The following is an 18,653-nucleotide window of genomic DNA, read 5'->3' as shown; positions in this document are numbered from 1 at the left end:
GCCTATTTTAGACCAAGAATTGTTCCATTGTAATATTATTTTCATAAAAATTAAACACCCTCCCGGCACTATTCTACTGAGCCCATTAGAGGACAGGGCTATAGCGAGGGAATGCAAAATTGTTGCTAGGAAATGGAAAACGTATTGCAAGGGAACTCAAACTATTACGAGGGCTCCCAAAACTACTTCTGAAAAAAATTCAAATAAACACTCACTCTGTCCCATAAGGGACTCCATACAATTCTCATTACCATAATGCAAAAATGTAATTACTGTATTAGAAAAATAAGATGATGTATGAATCATTAAAAATGATTCATTCTGTATATTCATCATAATCTTAAAAAAAAAAAAAAAAAAAACATCTACACCAAGACAATAAATATATAGCTCAGCAAATGTATTTTATTTTATTTATACAAAACAACAAGGACTACCAAAAAGTTAGTCAAATGAACATATTTTTGTTTTTTTTAATGAAATACATTTTCTCACAGTCTTCAAAACACTCCTTAAAAAAAGAAAAGTCTACCCTTTCAAAACATTCGTCAAATGTCAAACTCTCTTGGCTTTGAAAAGAAAGGAAAAGGAACCACATTCTCTTTTGACCATAACGACAGGGATCCACAGATGGAGGGAGATAGACAGACAGACGCTTCCTCGTCTAGCTGGCTGGTCAAACAACACATTTTGTGCTTTGTATTTTTTTGTTGTTTTCCAACACAACGAGAGTGCAACATTTTTATGCTTTGAAATGTAATGTTTACATTTCTAGAAAAGTGGTTGGCACATTCAGACATGAACTTATCTATAATATCTGACTTTTTAACATGATTTCATTTCTTTCATGAATAAATACAATATACTCTTCTTTCCTTGCATCTGGACCCCATGTAAAAAGCTTCAACGGATGACTATTTACAGTGACAGCGTGATGAAAAATGCCCCCATGAAGGTCATAAATAACAATAATAATAACAATAATTAATAACATAATCAAAAGTCAGAGATTCACGCTCAGTGAGGCAGGCTTTGAATCTGGACACTTGTCCTCTTCACTTTGTTTCCTCTCTTTGGTCGAGGAAGTAGATGGAACGAAAATGAAGGGATGTTTAAGTCAAACTTCACTCAGCCTTCCCTTATCTCATATCCTGGAAGAGCAGAAAAGAATTAGAAATGTATTAGTTACATTTTAAAAACCAATGCAATCAGACAGTTTTAACTGGTCATTTAAGCTGGTCACCAGTTGATTCAGCTTTGCTTGTCTAGTTTGTTTTACTGAGCAGGATAAATGTGGCATTCATCTCTCTCAAGACCAAAGGGAGGCTCTTGGTTTGGTATGTCTATAGATGACTTTGAATACGATTGAAACGTCAGGGATTGTCCATCATGTGACATGACAAGATCTGCGAACACAGAATAAAGCCTGTCTCTGGGGTAGAGGCCTCCTCCCCTACCCGTCGGACACCTATTCATGCTCTCTGTCCGACTGGAAAGATAACGCTAAACACCATGACAGGACAGGGTAACCCGAAACTCCCTCCCTAGGGAACGTAAAGCCTTCTTTTATGTGGTCTGTCTTTTATGTTCCAGAGTGTGGGTAACCTGAGAGGGGGGCACATATCTGAGGAGACTCTTCAGACCATAGGGGGTGACCCCAGAAGTGCATAACCCAGTTCCCATGATAAAACTATTCACATATGTGGGTAAAACACTGTAAAAAAGGGGTTAAGGTCTCCATGGCCATGCCACTAGTTCACCCATTATTTCTTTGACTGAACGGCATCCATCCATTAAACCCTGTTCCGATTTTGTGCGATAAAAAGAAAAAGTAACCTGGTACTACCATGTTTTTAATGTATTTAATTGAAATACCATGTTTTTAAATGTATTCCATGGTACTATCATGTTTTTTTTTAACATATTCCATGGAGGTACCATGTTGTTTTATTTATTCCATGGTAATACCATGTTGTACCATGTATTCCATGGTAAGGTTGCATGGTATAACAATGAAATATCATGATACCAAAGAATTTAAAATGGTACGATATCATCTTGTTGTTAATTTTGTTACTATATTAAAGTATGCTGCCATTAGCAAAATGAAATCTAATCTGAAAGTTTTGAGATGAAATAAAAGACCATTTGAAAATAATAATAAAAAATTAATTTAATGAAATAATATACAGTCAAAAGCGTTGCATGCCATAGTATGAATAAGAAGTGCCTCTCTGCCCTGTCATTTCCTTCATACACAGACAGACACACACACACAGGTATGCACACGAACACACATACAAATGCAACACACATTACTAATGCTTGATTTTCATGCAGTGTGTTCAATAGTATCCATCTGCAGAGCCACAGATCAGTGTGTTGAGTGTATAAACTGCTGTGAACTCTCAAATGAACTCTTTCTCCATCGCAGCTCTGAGATTTCAGCTTGCGAGTGGTGGGAAGCTTAATATAACAAATCCTTCACAAACAGGAAGAACTTCAAATATCTTTCGAAATAAAAGTTCAGCTGAAATGAAAGCTCTATTCAACTGATTACTGTATAAAAGTGTAATATTCAAAGCAGTATATACACAATAATACTCGTAATAACAATAATATAATTAATATATTATTATAATTAAATAGTTATATGATTATTATTATCTGTAAGCAATATCACATAAGCAAGTGTAATGAATATCAGCAGGTTGTGATTCAGCCATGGCAGCCTTTTGTCTAAGGTAATCAGATTGTTTTTATTTAATGTTTTCATTAATGCTGAAAAGCTCTGTTGTGCATCTTTAAAAAAAAACAAAAAAACAGGGCTGGTATCGTACAGAATCCTAAATTTTGGTATTGGGAGCAACCCTATTCCATAGTAATAGTATGTACAGTATTTTCGGAAATCGTGCTTGTATCAAAGTAATCATTGAAGCACCATGTAGAAAATACCATTATTCATGAATATGGATAAAAAATGTATTACCCTGATATCTATCAAAGTACAATGTTAATACCATCTAATACCGCCACAGTAATATGGTATTGCTACAGTAATTTTTATGTATGCAAGAGTGATTTACGTATTGCGAAGATGTAAAGTCATTTAGCAGACGCCTTTATTCAAAGCGACTTTTATCCCTAGTTCACACTAATGTTCAATAAATAATATAATATAGAAAAAGCATGTAATATAGTTTGTAAGCCATTAACTGTAGGTTGTGTATGGTTACTAAGCAATGCAAACGTTCAAAGACCACGGTAAAAAAAATAAAATGCAGTCACAGTTGTAAGTCTGCCTTGGAAAGTAAAAAGAGCAGTAATAAAAAAGTATAAAAAACACTTTGCGGATAGATAAATCTATTGTAGCATCTCTTCTGTCATCAGTTCTCTGTGCTGTGGAGAACATCCTCGCAAGTAGATGATTGCTGGCTAAAATGACCATGTCTTTTTCACTCTAGTGAACACTTATATTATATGCTGCATAGCCAGATGGAAGCGGTCTAGACTCATCCACACTTAGTCAATTCTGTCTCACCGATTAATGAGTGTTAAGAAAAGACAAACAAATGCACATGTTTGAGAGGCTATGTTTGACTAAGATGGGCTAATGTTTGAGATTTGGGATTAGGTTAAGGATTTGGTGGGAGAGGATTAATCTTTAAGTGAGCCTGAGAAATATTACAGTGCATTCGGAAAGTATTCAGACCCCTAAATTTTTGTTTTTGTTACAGTCTTATGCTAAAATGCTTTACATTATTATTAATATTTTTGACAAGAGCGTTCACAGGCTAGGCTGGATCAGGAAAACCAACAGACATCCATGGAACAGGAAAACACGAACGACACGAACCCGACCGGGAAACAACCACACAGTCAAGACATCAAGACCAAATGACATTTAGCCAGTAGACAATGAACTGGCACGAGACAGAGGACCAAGGGAGATTAAATGAGGGAGCAAATGAGGAGGGAAACAAATGAGGCTTTTGGAACTGATAAAAAGATAACAGGGCAAACAAGTGGGCAGGGTTATCACTCAAGTCAAAGAAACCAAAGCAAAACCACACACAAACGACAGATACAAACAATAGACATGAGTGCATACCGCCAGAATGACATGAGAGCAACATGCACTCATGCTAACACTCACATAAACAATAGACATGAGTGCATGCTGCCAGAGTGACACAAGAGCAACATGCACTCATGCTAGACAACAACACAAAAGAACAGATGACAAAATCAAAAGGCAAGACACAGACCAGACAAAACATTAAATCACATAACACGAGACAGAACTCAAGTGCCTAGACTCAGCCACCAAGTAAATAAAACAGAGTGACTGAATCCAGACACAATACAGAGAGTAACAAGTCAAGATTGTCAGGGCTCTGCCACATAAGTCAGAGAGACAAAACTGAGGGCAGAATCCTGACACAACTAAGTACTAATTTAAGGGTCTGAATACTTATGCCAATGTGATATTTCAGTTTTTTATTTTTAATACATTTGCAAAGTTATCAAAAATCAGGTTTTTGCTTTGTCTGTATTGAGTGTAGATTAATGTGATTTTTTTTTTTACTTAAAGCATTTTAGCACAAGGCTGCAACATTAAATGTGAAAAAAATAAAGGGGTCTGAATATTTTCTGAATGCACTGTATATAGATGATTTGATACTATGAAGAAATTCATAATTTAATTAAATAAATGTATGTATTATATATAGTATTTATATGCAGAGAGGACACACCTATTCCGGTTTGCTGGTATTTGGTTAAAATGTTTCCCAGTCTGACCAGCTGAAAATTGCCCAACTCCAGTAAAACAAGCCAAGACAAGCATAACCAGGCTGGGAGATCAGCTAAAACCAGCTAACCAGATTAGACTGGTTTCAGCTGTTATTTTTGGCAGGAAATGCAAAAGCTGTATTTGTACAGCCATCAGTCTTGTTATATGCTCATACATCATTCCTCTTCCTGCCCGTTCCGTGACTTTGAGATCCTGTCGACCCCCGTGATGATGAACTTCCTGTTGTGGAGCAGTTGCTGGATATCTGACCCCGGGACAGGAAATTGGGCTTGCTGTATGGAATTAAGTCTTCATCTGCTGAGTGTAACATAAACAAGTCCATAATAGCAGGGGTCAATAGTATAAATGTATTGAAACAATATAAGGAACTTTCATAAAATTTATAAATATATAGATAGATACACAGTGGCCTAAAAAAGCATTCAGACATTTAAACATGTATTAATGGGATTGCATTAGATAACAAAATATCTATCCAAGTGTCATTTATTTGAAAGAGAGCACAAACTGGACACTTTCTGGTTGTAATGCATAGTGGAACATATCCATTAATCCATGCTAATAGCAGATGCCACTTTGTTTGAAACTTTGTTATCTACCAAAACATTATAAAGTGAGGCTTAAATATCCCAAAAGGTTTTGGGGGCGCTGTACATATTCACAAAAGATGACATTGAAAAACAAAAATTACAATAGCACTTAAAATCTTTTTAAGGTTTTTTTAAGGGTCATCCAACATTGTGATAAAGTGTGTTATTAATATAGTTCTCTAACCATCTATCCGTTTATGAGCAGAGTTTTTTCGGTTGGGTGTGCCTTGTTCTCTCCTCTCCATGGAGGAATGAGAGCTTCCCACTCTCTCCAGGGATGGCTGTCCACATTCGAGTCCCCCTACATGGGCACAGTCAGCCTCATCCTCAGGGGGCGGCTCTGGAGGAGGGGGCAGATCTGCAAAGATGTGACCACCATGTTAACAAAACAGAAGGCAGTGCAGTCTACACTACAGTGTATGGCCAGAAGTATGTGGGCACCCAAACACCACATCCATATGTTCATTGTGAGCCTTAAATGCTCAAACAATTGGCATTAATAGGCATATAGTCCTCCCTAACAGCCTCTACTCTTCTTAGAAGGCTTTTTATTAGATGTTGGAACAAGACTGCAGTTATTTTCTCCCTTTCAGACAGAATGGGCCTTAGGTCTCGTTTGGTGTTCCAATTAATTCCTGAGGTGCTGAATTGTGTTCAAGTCTGGTTCTTTGTGCAGGCCAGTCAAGTTCTTCCACATCAGACTCAGTAAACTATTTCTTTATGGACATCACTGTGTGCGCAGGGGAATTGAAAAGGACCTCCCCAAACTGTTGCTAAAAAGTTGGAAGCACACAGTTCTCTAGAATTACATATGCTGAAGCATTAAGATTAAAAAAGGGGCTTAGCCAAACACATTAATTACAAAGGGGTGTCCTCAAACTTTTGGCTTTGCAGTGTATATTAAGAACAGAAAAAACGAATAACCAATTTCATTCTGATCATTAACTCACTGCCTTGCAGTATATCTCGTCGGTATTGACCGCTCTTGGAGGTTTTCTTCTTCACTTTGGATTTCTGCCCAGGAGGTGTGTGTGTCTGGTCTGCAGAGGGTCTTGCTCGGCCTGGCAGTGGTAAAATATTGATGCAAAGTTAGTGAAAGTGAGTGGAAAATCGTTTTAGGTAGAAACTGAATGAACACTGTAAAATGTAGCTTATTTTGCAGCCTTGGGGAATATGGAACTGGTGTTTTACTTTCCCTAAAGTACCTAAAACTCAAATGGCACATTTTAAAATGGCACATTCATGCCATGCTGAATGAATAAATATGACACACACAAAAGTTGTTTTTGATATAATTGTGGGGACTTGCTATTGATGTTTATTGACACACACACACCTGGCGTGGTATTGCTGATGTTCTCTATGCTTTGGGCAGTTCCCTGGCTCAGGTCTCGTTTATGTGCTGAACGGTGTGGCACAGTGTTGTCAGAGCACTCCTGATTGGCCGACAGGTTTGGATTGGATTGGGTGAGAGGCGGGCTTGGCGCTCGTGGCACAGGCACTGGTCCACACGGCAACCGGCTGTTGACGACAAACATGCTCGATCAGTTAGAACACAGTTCTAAATTAATTTGGTTTAAATTTCACATTTCCACATTGTGAAGGCCAACAGAGCATTTCAACATGACTTGTGAGGCATTATTCTGCTTCAAAAAACTATTATGGTTGCTCATGCTAAATAAACCCTATTAGGACATGATCAGAACAATGTAAAAGGAAATCTTTCTAAACTTTCTAGTAGGAAGCTTAATGAGCCCCATTAAAAGTTGGGGAAGTTTAAGAGCCCCACTATTTCCTCTGTGCATTTCATTTGTAGTCTACAAATACAGACTTGCAGAGACATAATTATAAAAACACCATACATCTATCTTTCGAAGACACTGTTAACACTGTTAAAAGTCTCCCTTTAGAAGGAAACCAAATAAATACTTAACAAACTGTGAAATGTTGACAGAGCATGTCTGAACAGAAATGTTGTGGAGCGCATGTGGACGAAGTGAGTTTGAGTCTGGCTTGTGTCATTTTCTGAACTTGATTTCCTTTCCTATTCTACCATCCCTATTAATAAAAGCGATTAGTCTCACCGTGCTATCTGCGGCTGTTCAAGTTGGTGTAAGCGTGGTATATCATGGCAGTGGCTATCGTCTCTGGGAGAAGGGGTTAAGGTGGCGGTGGACTGGTGGCTGTAAGACGTGGTGGGGGAAGAGGTCTCTCCTCTCGGAGGCGGTGGAGGACCATCCTCTTTCATGCCATCTATGAGGAAAGTCCTATCAGGGAGGGGTGGACACCACTCTTCCTCATCTGACCTGTGTGGGGGGATATATTGTCAATATTATGTTCTTGTACTGTATTAAACAACTCACTGCTGTTACAAACAATTTCTCAATTGCATGCCATGACAAAGCCTTTTGTTTATGTTTCAATGAGTCTATATTACATAAATGTTCTTAGCACTCACCTACTGTTCTTGCTTAGGGCACCTTCACACTAGAGAAAGTTCTGGCGGGGTATTTGACGAATAGGAATGTGTATGGTTTTTATTTGTTTTGAGGGTGTGGAAAATGCTGGGTTAGTTTGAAATCAAATGGGAAAATCAACTAATTAGATATCCGAAAACACAACTAGACATTGGTATTTGTCAACAGATGCCTATGTTTGTTCTCTACATATTTTCATCCCCTTTAAAACCGATGATTTTGCTGCATATTCTGATGTAGCGTAAACTCTAGTGTAGGCCCTTAGAGTAGTAAAATGAATGACTTTATTTCTGTTCTATAAACAAATTCCCTCATTTTTACCAGAAGGTTGAGTAACTCTAGTACATCTGTGGTAGCTCAATCAATCAGTGCATACTTATTATGATTGCCCTGCTGCAGTAGGGTCAATGCAACTGGTGGCAGGCATATTGATTTCTGCTGTCATTCAGTCAGATGAGACAGCCTGACCTCCAGATAAAAATATGCATGATCTTTCAGCTCTAGTGGGGCCAATCCATGCAAGAGCAATGGAGAACAAGTTAAATACAGTGGCATTTTGAGTGACACTGACGCAATTTTATGCCTTGGGCATTTTGATGGCATACCACTGAGCTAAATTACACTTACATTAAGTTCTCAGTTCAGGGCTTGGTTTCATACATGCAGTTAACAGCTGCTTGAAATATATTTGGAGAATTATTTAAAGCTGAAGTGTGGAATTGCAAAAATAATGACGATTTCAAAATGGTCTATTGGCTGGACCAACAGATAGCCCCGCCCCAAAGTCAGCCATTGGTTGAGCCAATGTTATTGTGTTGGGTTGGTAGGGACAATAAAACGAACAGAACAATGCTTCGAAAAGAGCTACAGAGCCACAATGTTTACACTTTTTTGGAGAAAATCAACCTACAAATGGCTTATTTATAGTCATCTCTGTATATTACAGTATAGTGGGACAAGGAAAATTATTTTTACATTGAAACAATTACAAACTTCAGCTTTAAGCTTACTAAAAATGCAATAACAGAGCCCATTTTGTCTTAAACCGCCTTAGGGCTGACACAAAGGTTAACCTTTTTATACATGCGTTCATTACAAATTTTGAAACTTCACTAAGGGCTTGTCATGAAAATCCAGTTTAGCTGTGAGTGTTGTATTGCGTGCTAGTGCCCATAATAATGGTCTTATTCTGCTCGGAGGAAGGAACTTGAGAAGAGCTGTAATTGTCATTGGCTAATGCAATTACTGTGGGACTGCTGTGTGAGAGGGGCTATGTCAAGGTTATCAGATTCACGGATCTCCACTGTGTAATCTGTGACTCATGGCTGGATAACTGCCTCACGGATATCCACTGGGCTAGAGTGGCTGCGGAAAGCTATAAGAGCATGGCCGCAGCTGGGGCACTCTGCACCAACCACTGACCATGCTCTTTGCTAACAAGAAACAAATGTGATACAGACAAGGAGAACAGGCCATACTCAAGAGTAGCATATAGCTAACTTTGTTAGCCTCCATATAGAGACCTGACAACAACAATTAAATAACCTGGCCCTGAATCGTAGTTAATGGTGAGACCATTTCTGGAACAACAAGAAGCATTTATGTTAAGCATTTAGACTAAGCAAGCATGTCTTAGACTGCTCTCAGCTTGAAAACATGCTGCAAATTGGTAAAAGATGTCAACATGTATAATTAAGTGGAAATTAAGTAAAAAACTTTAACAAAACAAAAAGAATTTAAGAAAGTGTGCATAAGAACATGGGGTAAGACGTTTTGTCTGGCAGATGTCATTGAAAAAAGTCACTCAGTTCTTTCCAAAAGATTTTACTTGGCGGCCATCTTGGCAATGCCCCAAGGCAGCTATTTTCTAGGCATGTAAGTAAAGCACCTATCTTCTTAAAAGTGAAATGATAAAAATCTCCAAAACATTTAGCCTAGCCAAGATAATGTTAAATAACATGCCAAATCCCCAATTAATTCTGACAACAGTATCATACATCTTTGCCTATTTAGCTTAAATCATGCCAAAAATATGTATTTTATCAGGCCAATCCAGCTAATGTGCATTTGTATTCCGGAGTATAAAGATCAGAATTCCATTACCAATTAAATAATTTGTTCTTTTAACAAAAAGATGGGTCTTATTTTTCTACAACTGCCATTATAAGATTTGCATTAAGAAGTGGTTTATCTCCTCCGCCTATACTGTATTTGGCACAGCACTGCAATTAAATGAATTTGAAGCAAGTGAACTTTACCCCATGTCTTGGATTAGCTCATTATCGTCCTCTTCTTCACATTGGTCCAGCTCTCCAGAGAGGGGTGGAAGGGGCAAAACATCCATCCAATTAAGAGATGGAGTTTTAACTGGCTTCCCCATCAACTTCTGCTTTGATGGTTTTGCTGTAGGAACAGACGCTGCAGTTTAGATTTCATTAGGAACTAAAGGGTCATTTAAAAAAAAAAAAATTGCTAATTTATGCAAAGATTATTTTCTAAATCAGTATTTTTGTGTTAAATATAATTAAAACAATGAATTAAGACTACATATTATTTACTAGAGGCAACTAGTAATCTAATCTATCCACACCGTTTTCAGTCTTGGAGCGATCTGGCTGGGCGTACTGAGCGTTGGAGGTTCCAGGCTGAGTTATCCAGTGACTGCCATCTTGCTCAGGGCTGCATGGCACCTGGTTGGTGAAAGGCATGATGGGTGTGCTGGCGTAGGGCGTAGTATGTTGAGAGTACTGAGCAGAGAAGCTACGCAGATCCTCATTGGCCGGGTCAATGGTGCTGTAGATTGGACCTTCATTGGAGTCAGTGCTGTACTTCTCTGTTTGGTTCAGGTAATTAGAGATTCCAGCCTCTGAGGAAGAAAAGGTAAATTAATAAGGCCTAATTAATAACACTAGAGTCAGCCAATTTGTGCTCTAAGCTTTCATACCTAAAGTTGTACAATGTTGTACAAAGTGTTTTACCGTTATAGTATCTCTCTGCTGTGTCATGTTTAGACGTACAGCAGTTGACCGAGTCTTTCCCATTGTGTACAAGGTTGGTTGTTGGCCAAGAGTCAGCCAGCCAAGGGTAATTTCCCATGTTAGCACCAAGCATACTAGGCCTATGACAAAGAAATATCAGCATAGATTGACAAAAAATGGCAATCTCAATCTATTTACACTTTGAATCTGTGTTTACTTGTCTATAAGTGCCAGTTACCTTCCATTGAGGCCAGAACTTTCTCCATGTGGAAAGCCAACTACAAAAGAGACATGAAAAGATTACATCTTGAGAAGAAAATCTAGAGGCTGTAGATGAAGTTGGTTAGGAGTACAGTGGAGTATTAGCACAAACAGAAATGAAAGACGAATTGTAAAACTATTCCTACGTAAATCACCGTAATGATTTTAATGCAAGAATTTACGTAGGAATAGTTTTAAGTATGATAAATACTTTCTGGTCATGTTTCATGAATAAGGCCCTGTGTGTCTTCTAATATGTGCACACCTGTGCATGTCTGCATACCTGCAGGTGTGTATGCAAATGATGCTGTGTAGTGACTGAGTTCTTTCCTCTTCTTGCGTCTGCAGTAGATCCACACGCTGAATCCCATAAGGATAACCCAGCATGCCCCACCAATACCCGCTATGAAGGCAGGCTGCTTCACTACATCTGTGATCTGCTCAGCCAGACTTACATTCTCGTCAGATTCACTGCCTCCACTAGTAACTGCCGGCTGCTCTGCAGGCAATTCTGAGAGAGAGAGAGAGAGAGAGAGAGAGAGAGAGAGAGAGAGAGAGAGAGAGATAGCATTATTCTCAATCTGATTGTCTTTATAGGTCCCAACCTGGAAATAATTAAACCATTTTCTCAAAGTCCTTAGCAGGGTTTTAAAAACCAATCAATGACAATTAACACAAATTTTGTTATACTCTTCTATAAAACAGATGCAGCCTGATATTCAACACTCACTGATAAGCACAGATACGGGCTGGGTGTGGGTACCCACACCGGCGCTGGTCACTGCCGCCACCTCAACCTGGTATAACACGCCTGGCAGAAGCCCCTTTAATTGGGTGGTCAGCACATTCCCGTCCACGGTCTGATTGATGTGGTAACGTGTCTGAGAGTCATTACCCAGACACCAAACCTGAAGTGAGACAAGATAAAACTTAGATCTGAATCCTAACACTAAGACTGAAATATAAGAAATAGATCTGAACCCATAACGCTAACCCATGTCCTAACCAGGCACAATGCGATAAAGCTTCTATTCCTGTGCCAGTGTGCTGGGTAGCCCTGACCCCAGTGAAATCTCATTGGTCAAAAAAACAGCTTCACAGAAGTCTACATTTAAAATCAAATTATGTTGGGATTTGTTGGGATTATGTCATGTCACACTGGATTTTCACCTTCAGTGTTTACAGACAAATTAAATTACGCCTATTTAGAACATGGTGTAAAATGTTTGTTTCATTTTTGCTTTACTCCTTGATGGGAAAACTTAAAGGAATATTCCAGGTTCAATATAAGTTAAGCTCAATCGACAGCATTTGTTGCAATATACTGATTACAAAAAAATAAATATTTGGACTTTAACCCTTTAATCTTGGATAGGCCCGGTGGCAAATAACACAAATAATTGTCAAAAAATTAATAACTACAGTCTTGACCAGCACAAAATAGGTATGGTTTGAAAGCTTATCCAAAACATGCAGATATAATGACCAATACTGTACAAGTGCTTTGAAATTTTCAAACAAATCAGAAGTGTTCCATTTTGATAATATATAATTTATAAAAAAAATTGTACTGTACATATTATCGCAATCAGTAAAAAAACATAAATCTCATAAAATAGCCATGTGTTATATGTTGCTGGAAAGCGCTCAAAGAGTATAATACAACCATATACTTACAGACAAAAATATAGTGAGTGATAGCAAAGTATATGTCTTTGACAATTATATTGGAGTTGCATGCATTTTCACTTATAAATTAACACGAAAAATAAACGGAACATAAAATATTGCTTAGAGGAGCTGATTATCTTTCAAAGGAGCCCCCACACAAGGTAATCGGATGCACAGATCATTAGATAATCCACATGAAGCACAAGGTTACACATGGTCACCATGAGATGGCGCCAAATACATGATACAGACTCAGTGATGCAAACACATTGAGAAAAAGGCACTCATTCTATGATATCTCATGACTAAAATCATGTCCGTTTGCTATGCAAACCTTTAGTCATTGTTGTGTTTGTATGTGTAATTAGTTCTTATGTACAATTATTATGTTTTATTTGTTTGGAGACGCTTTCGGCACATGGAGATGTTTTTGGACACTACGATAAATTCTATTTGTAATGCTATAACTTTTGATTGCTTTGTCATATTAGTAAAAATAAATTCGCAGAGATATATATTGTCAAAATTGGAAGTAAATGGTGCCAATCAGTAAATGTTAAAATACTCAAAAGTTTTTTAATGAATAATGGATTAATTCGAATAAAATTTGGCGTAGTGGCTAAAGCACAGGGCTGTTAATCAGAAGGTCAGAAGGTCACAGGTTCTAACCCCACAACAACCACCATTGTGTCCTTGAGCAAGGCACTTAAATCCAGGTTGCTCCGGGAGGATTGCCCGTGTAATAATTGCACTGTAAGTCGCTTTGGATAAAAGCGTCTGCCAAATGCATAAATGTAATGAATGGAATGCACGCGATGTGATTTCAGATAGGATGGGTGCGGTCTCGACTCAGTTTGCAGTCTCCATTAAGTGTGCACGTCTGGAGCTTGTCAAGTGTAACATTAACTAAGATCCGACATCATATACACTTTCCACTTCTTGTTAATGTATCAATTCAAATGTGATTCTCATGTATTCATGTGTCGCCTAAAGCTGAGCGCGATGTTAAATTCCTGAACTGATGATTTCACGTCGGAGCTCATCTATACGTCTCTACAAGTTGAACACATTTATAGCCACATCATATAATTTAGTTAAAAATGCACAGACAAACAAAACTTCTGTTTCATTTAGATATTATTATCAGAAATACCAGAAGAAACCACATATTCCATAGTTAATGTGGCATACAAATTCAGCTTCGTCTGTTAAAAAAATTATAATTGTATAATAATAATACTAAGAGTAATTAATAATATTATTATTAGGCTATTATTATGAAAAGGCATATACAAGGCATACATTATTAATATAAATTATAAATATAAGAGTAACACGTAACATTGTAATGCACTTCCGGCTTAAGCCCCGCCCACATCCGGTCCTATCCGAATACAGAGACATATAATTTGGTCATATGAACAAATACAGATAATTGCTTCGCTGCACAGCCCTAATAGCCTGAAGACATAAACAAAATGCATGTTAACATGATGTTAGTGTGATAAAATCACTTACTAACCTTTTGTGTAAAGTTATAGCCAATTTACCAACTGTGTTGCCATGACAATGTAACGTCAACAAACCCTAAAACTACTTTAAATATCGAAAACGTTTACAGCTCAAATAATAAACAAGTTTTAACAGAAGAATTTGTGTGTGCTTTTATAAAATTATAAGCTTTAGATTTCTGCCTTTAAACCCTCCAAAAATTTGCCCCATTCACTACCATTGTAAACGCATCACTGTAACCTTTATTTTAGCTTTTTTTAAAAGAAAAAAACATTAATTTGACAAAAACATTATTTTATTTGTGGTAATCAACATTATGCCACACATGCTGTGGATTTTTTAAAGAACCTGGAATACTCCTTTAATTGAATAACTGTTCTCAACATATTAACATAACTTCAGTAAAAACCACTAGTTGATTTACTCAGGTCTGCTGCAGCCAAGCCTAAAATCGCACCTTGTACTCTTGAATGACTCCATTTTGCATCTCATTGGGAGGTGGTTGCCATGAAACACTGATGCTAGAACTGTTGCTGAGCTTGATGGTTGCCACGGTTACAGCACGAGGTGGTGCGCTCGGAACTGTAAAAGGATTAAATTAAAATGACAATTTGAAAACTTAGTGTCCTTAATAGCATATCTGCATCATTATCCCCCTCCATAATTGTATTTTCCTGAATGACACGATTCATCTTGGTTACATGCAACAGAACAGAATTGAGTTGGACTGGGCTGAATGAACTCCAATTGAATTGATTAGAGCAAAATTAAATTGAAGTGCATCAATTGGAAACTGAAAGAGCTGCACATATCTCACCCTCCTCTGGTGTGCGAAACGTCAGTTGGCGGCTGTCCAGGCCCTGGATCTCGTTAAAGTAGGGTCGTATTTTAATCTCGTACTCTGTGCCTTTGAGCAGGTTAGTGATGATGGCACTACGCTCCGTTGCTGTTTTCACTTCCTGCTGAGACCAAGATCCACCGACAGGACGATAAAGCAAACGATAACCCTGGATGTACTGAGACTGACGATCAACCTGAAAGATGGCGAGAGGGAGACAGAGAGAGAGAAATTAGATAAGGTGAGTGGGAAGGTGAATCATAAGGCCGGGGAGAAGTCAATCTGGTGGGTCGATTTGGGTAGTACTCACATTCCAGCTGATCTTAAAGCTGGATGCGGTCAGCAGCACTGGTTCATGAAGCTGTACGGCCATCTCTCCCAGCTCCCTCTGTACCTGACGGTGGTCAACACCTTGACCTGTAGGACTCACATCTGCACAATACACCTAAAATATTAACATCTTCAAATGCTAAAACATATACTATATGTATGCTTTACCATGTTAGATAATAAAAAGGACATTTAAATACCATATAAATACTATTTTAATAATCAAAGAACATTTATATACGCTACGCACCAGATTTGCATAATCTCACAAAACCTGTCAAGAATAAATCCAGGTCATATTGTACTTTCCCAAAAAAATTTAAGAAAACAATAATAAAATTATATTTTGATGAAAGAAAGTATTTTGCATTGTGTGCATTGCATAATGTGAACAAAATAATGCTATATTATTTGTTTATATATATATATATATATATATATATATATATATATATATATATATATATATATATATATATATATATTTAACCATAACACAAATCTAATGAAAATTATCAAAAAGAATGACAATTATGGCATAACAGATCCAATCCAGATTGAAAAGTAATAGATTTTTATAAAATCTGTCAATATGGGCACAATTTATTTCTGATCACAACTGTCCACCTGTAATTGGTACCTGTTATATGACAATTTCAGACCAGTTATACATATAAAAGGTAATAAAACTGACTGGTCCCCATTGTACAGACCTTGCGTGCGTACAGGCTCGGATATGGGGCTTGGGTCACTCAGGCCATAAGCGTTGACTGCCCGCACAATGAACAGGTAAATAGTATTTGGAGACAATCCAGTGACTGTGTGCTTCTCCAGTTTTACAAAATCTGCAACCGTCTGCCATGTACTACCAGCTGATTGGCTGTAGAAACAGGTTGATCACTGATTAGTAAATTAAATTATTGATCGTTTTGCATTGCATCACATTTACATCACTAGTTATTTTCTTCGTTTTTACAACATTAGTGGGAAAAGGGTTTAACAGCAAAGTCAATGCAGTATATTCAGTGCATAAGAAAGAAAAATTGTTATGTAAAATGACTTGAATCCAGGAAAACCCAACCTTTTAACCCTGGAATTCCTCAAAGCCATAAAACTAAGAGAGTGCCAAAATGGTGACCTGAAGTCTGGCATGGCCCAGCTAAATGAGATGAACCACATCTGGCCAATAAAGTGAACAAAAGAGACTTGTCCAAGATCACACACCCCTCAGGGAGTCCACTCTTGGGAGACTGAAGCTCTCTTTAGGTTGTTTATTTGAGATAATTAACGTGTTCCAAATGGCTGGTCAAGGAGGCTAACCATTCTGCTAAAACAGCAAAAAAGCATGATTTAAAACAAAAGGGCCATTGGTCAGAGATGCCCTTGCAACCCACGGAACAGTGACATAGGGCAAACTAAATATGACCTTTTGACCTTTTGAATCTCTATGCATGTTGGACAAAGTGTACAAGATTATTGTATATCCCAGGCTTAGCCTGACTATATCATCTACAATAACAGATAATCAACCATCACCATGCTCTAACTTAATGGAGTAACCATTATAGCTTTTAATCTGTCATCCTATTTGGAGCTCTCAGTTTAAGTACAAAGGAAAGTAGGTCCCACCCCCTTCTTCTCAAAGTTACACTCAAAGAGTGTGAGATCTGAAGCTGTGAAATTCCAAGACTGGATTTACAAACATTTTACCCTCTAAAATACATGGATCTAACATTGTTCTTGTCATTTTCATATGTATATCTATGGTCATACTACCTCATGTAAGGATGTCCTTGCTTTAACCATATGATTTATTCTTATTACTCTTGTAATCACGTATCATGAATGTTATTACCATTGCAATTATTATAATTATTGTCATGTTTACTATCGTTGAGATTCATTCTGCATTTCAGGAATGTTTATGTTAAGTAATATTTGATATATCAGTTGTATCCAAGATATAAAATGTATAGTTAAAACATGTACTATTTCGAGTGGGAATTTTTAAGAATCCTTTTACACAAAGGTTTGTGAATTAACTTTGAAAAGGAAGGAAGGACTTGACCATGTGACTCTGAAAAGTCAATTCTGATTGGCTCAGGACATTTTTGGGGTGCAGTCAGTCTACACTCAAGACTCTTGTATCAAGGAAGAACACTCTTCCTCGGCTTCTCTTGCTTCTTCACTTCCTCTTCAGCTCCACATCCTCCATGCTCTGGCCCTTGTGGCTTGTAGCCTCTTGTCCCTCAAGTTCCGTACAATGTAAAAGTCCAGGAAGGCTCGGACGCAAAGTTCCGAGGAAGCCCCTCTATTCTCTGCGCTACGACTCACCAACCACTGTGCTCGTCCTCCATATGGAAGGACTCGATTCAAAACCCCGCCTCATCATCCCAGCAACAGACATCCACGATCTTAACAGAGGACCAAAACATTGATGGAACAACCAGAACCTTCAACAAAGAGTCAAAGAACCAAGCAACGCAAGGAAACGCCAGTACATCTCCAGACTTTGCTGAAAGTGCAGGTGTCTCTTTAATATAATTTGAGTTAACCAATTGCAAATCATGTTAGACTGAATTAAGTATAAACTGTTCTCAAGGAATTGTCTACAGACTCCATAAAGTTCATTTTCTTTGTATAGATCATTCCATTCAAGTCACTCTGTTCACTTTACTCACCAACCTGTTTCATGTTTGTTTGTGTTAGATTAGTATTGTTTAGATTAGCAATAAAGTATTGTTTGTATTCAAAGATGTGGTATATTTTGATAAATAATCTCGTCACTTATATATTTGTGATATTATTTTCAATAAGCCATGAGAATGATATTATTCCAATAAATTAGTAATATTAAAAGCAGATACAATTATATGTTGTATTATGATTTTAATGGTGGAAAATTTTATTCAGATAAATAATCAAATTATTTGTCATTTATCTTTGTTATAATGGTTGTTGAATGCGACTAATTCAGTTATAAATTCCTTACATATGATGGAGTTACATGGGCACTTCAACCCATACCCTGTACAATTATACAACCAAATTTCCTTACATCAATGACATGGATGGTTATCTGAACTTCTTTGATTGTCATTACATGCGTCTGTTTAATGAACCAGACCTAGGTAGCTTATACTTTATATCTGGGTGAAAGCTATTTTAAACAAAGGTGTT

The 18,653-nt window shown here is 37.5% G+C and overlaps 1 protein-coding gene across 2 annotated transcripts in view; it reads right to left on the bottom strand.

Annotated features, from left to right (window-relative positions):
* Positions 1–395: 395 nt before the first annotated feature.
* LOC127636509 (roundabout homolog 2-like) overlaps positions 396–18,653 on the bottom strand; it is a 105,759-nt gene continuing 87,501 nt past the window's right edge. Inside the window, exons 12-27 of one of the 2 annotated variants that reach the window (XM_052117037.1) lie at positions 16,187–16,353; positions 15,454–15,575; positions 15,123–15,339; positions 14,763–14,887; positions 11,853–12,030; positions 11,406–11,633; positions 11,100–11,139; positions 10,862–11,001; positions 10,474–10,749; positions 10,142–10,286; positions 7,491–7,712; positions 6,743–6,927; positions 6,357–6,467; positions 5,591–5,764; positions 4,971–5,113; positions 396–1,151 (exon numbers count right to left, since the gene is read on the bottom strand). In XM_052117037.1, coding sequence (XP_051972997.1) covers positions 1,140–1,151; positions 4,971–5,113; positions 5,591–5,764; positions 6,357–6,467; positions 6,743–6,927; positions 7,491–7,712; positions 10,142–10,286; positions 10,474–10,749; positions 10,862–11,001; positions 11,100–11,139; positions 11,406–11,633; positions 11,853–12,030; positions 14,763–14,887; positions 15,123–15,339; positions 15,454–15,575; positions 16,187–16,353 — 2,485 coding nt within the window. In that variant the 3' untranslated portion in view covers positions 396–1,139. The remainder of the gene's footprint in view (positions 1,152–4,970; positions 5,114–5,590; positions 5,765–6,356; positions 6,468–6,742; positions 6,928–7,490; positions 7,713–10,141; positions 10,287–10,473; positions 10,750–10,861; positions 11,002–11,099; positions 11,140–11,405; positions 11,634–11,852; positions 12,031–14,762; positions 14,888–15,122; positions 15,340–15,453; positions 15,576–16,186; positions 16,354–18,653) is intronic. The other variant, XM_052117038.1, reaches the window with a different exon arrangement.

This window comes from Xyrauchen texanus, chromosome 44 (assembly GCF_025860055.1).
Source record: "Xyrauchen texanus isolate HMW12.3.18 chromosome 44, RBS_HiC_50CHRs, whole genome shotgun sequence".
Lineage (NCBI taxonomy): Eukaryota > Metazoa > Chordata > Actinopteri > Cypriniformes > Catostomidae > Xyrauchen > Xyrauchen texanus.
Note: the sequence above shows the minus strand (reverse complement) of the source record. Positions and strands in the feature narration are given on the sequence as shown.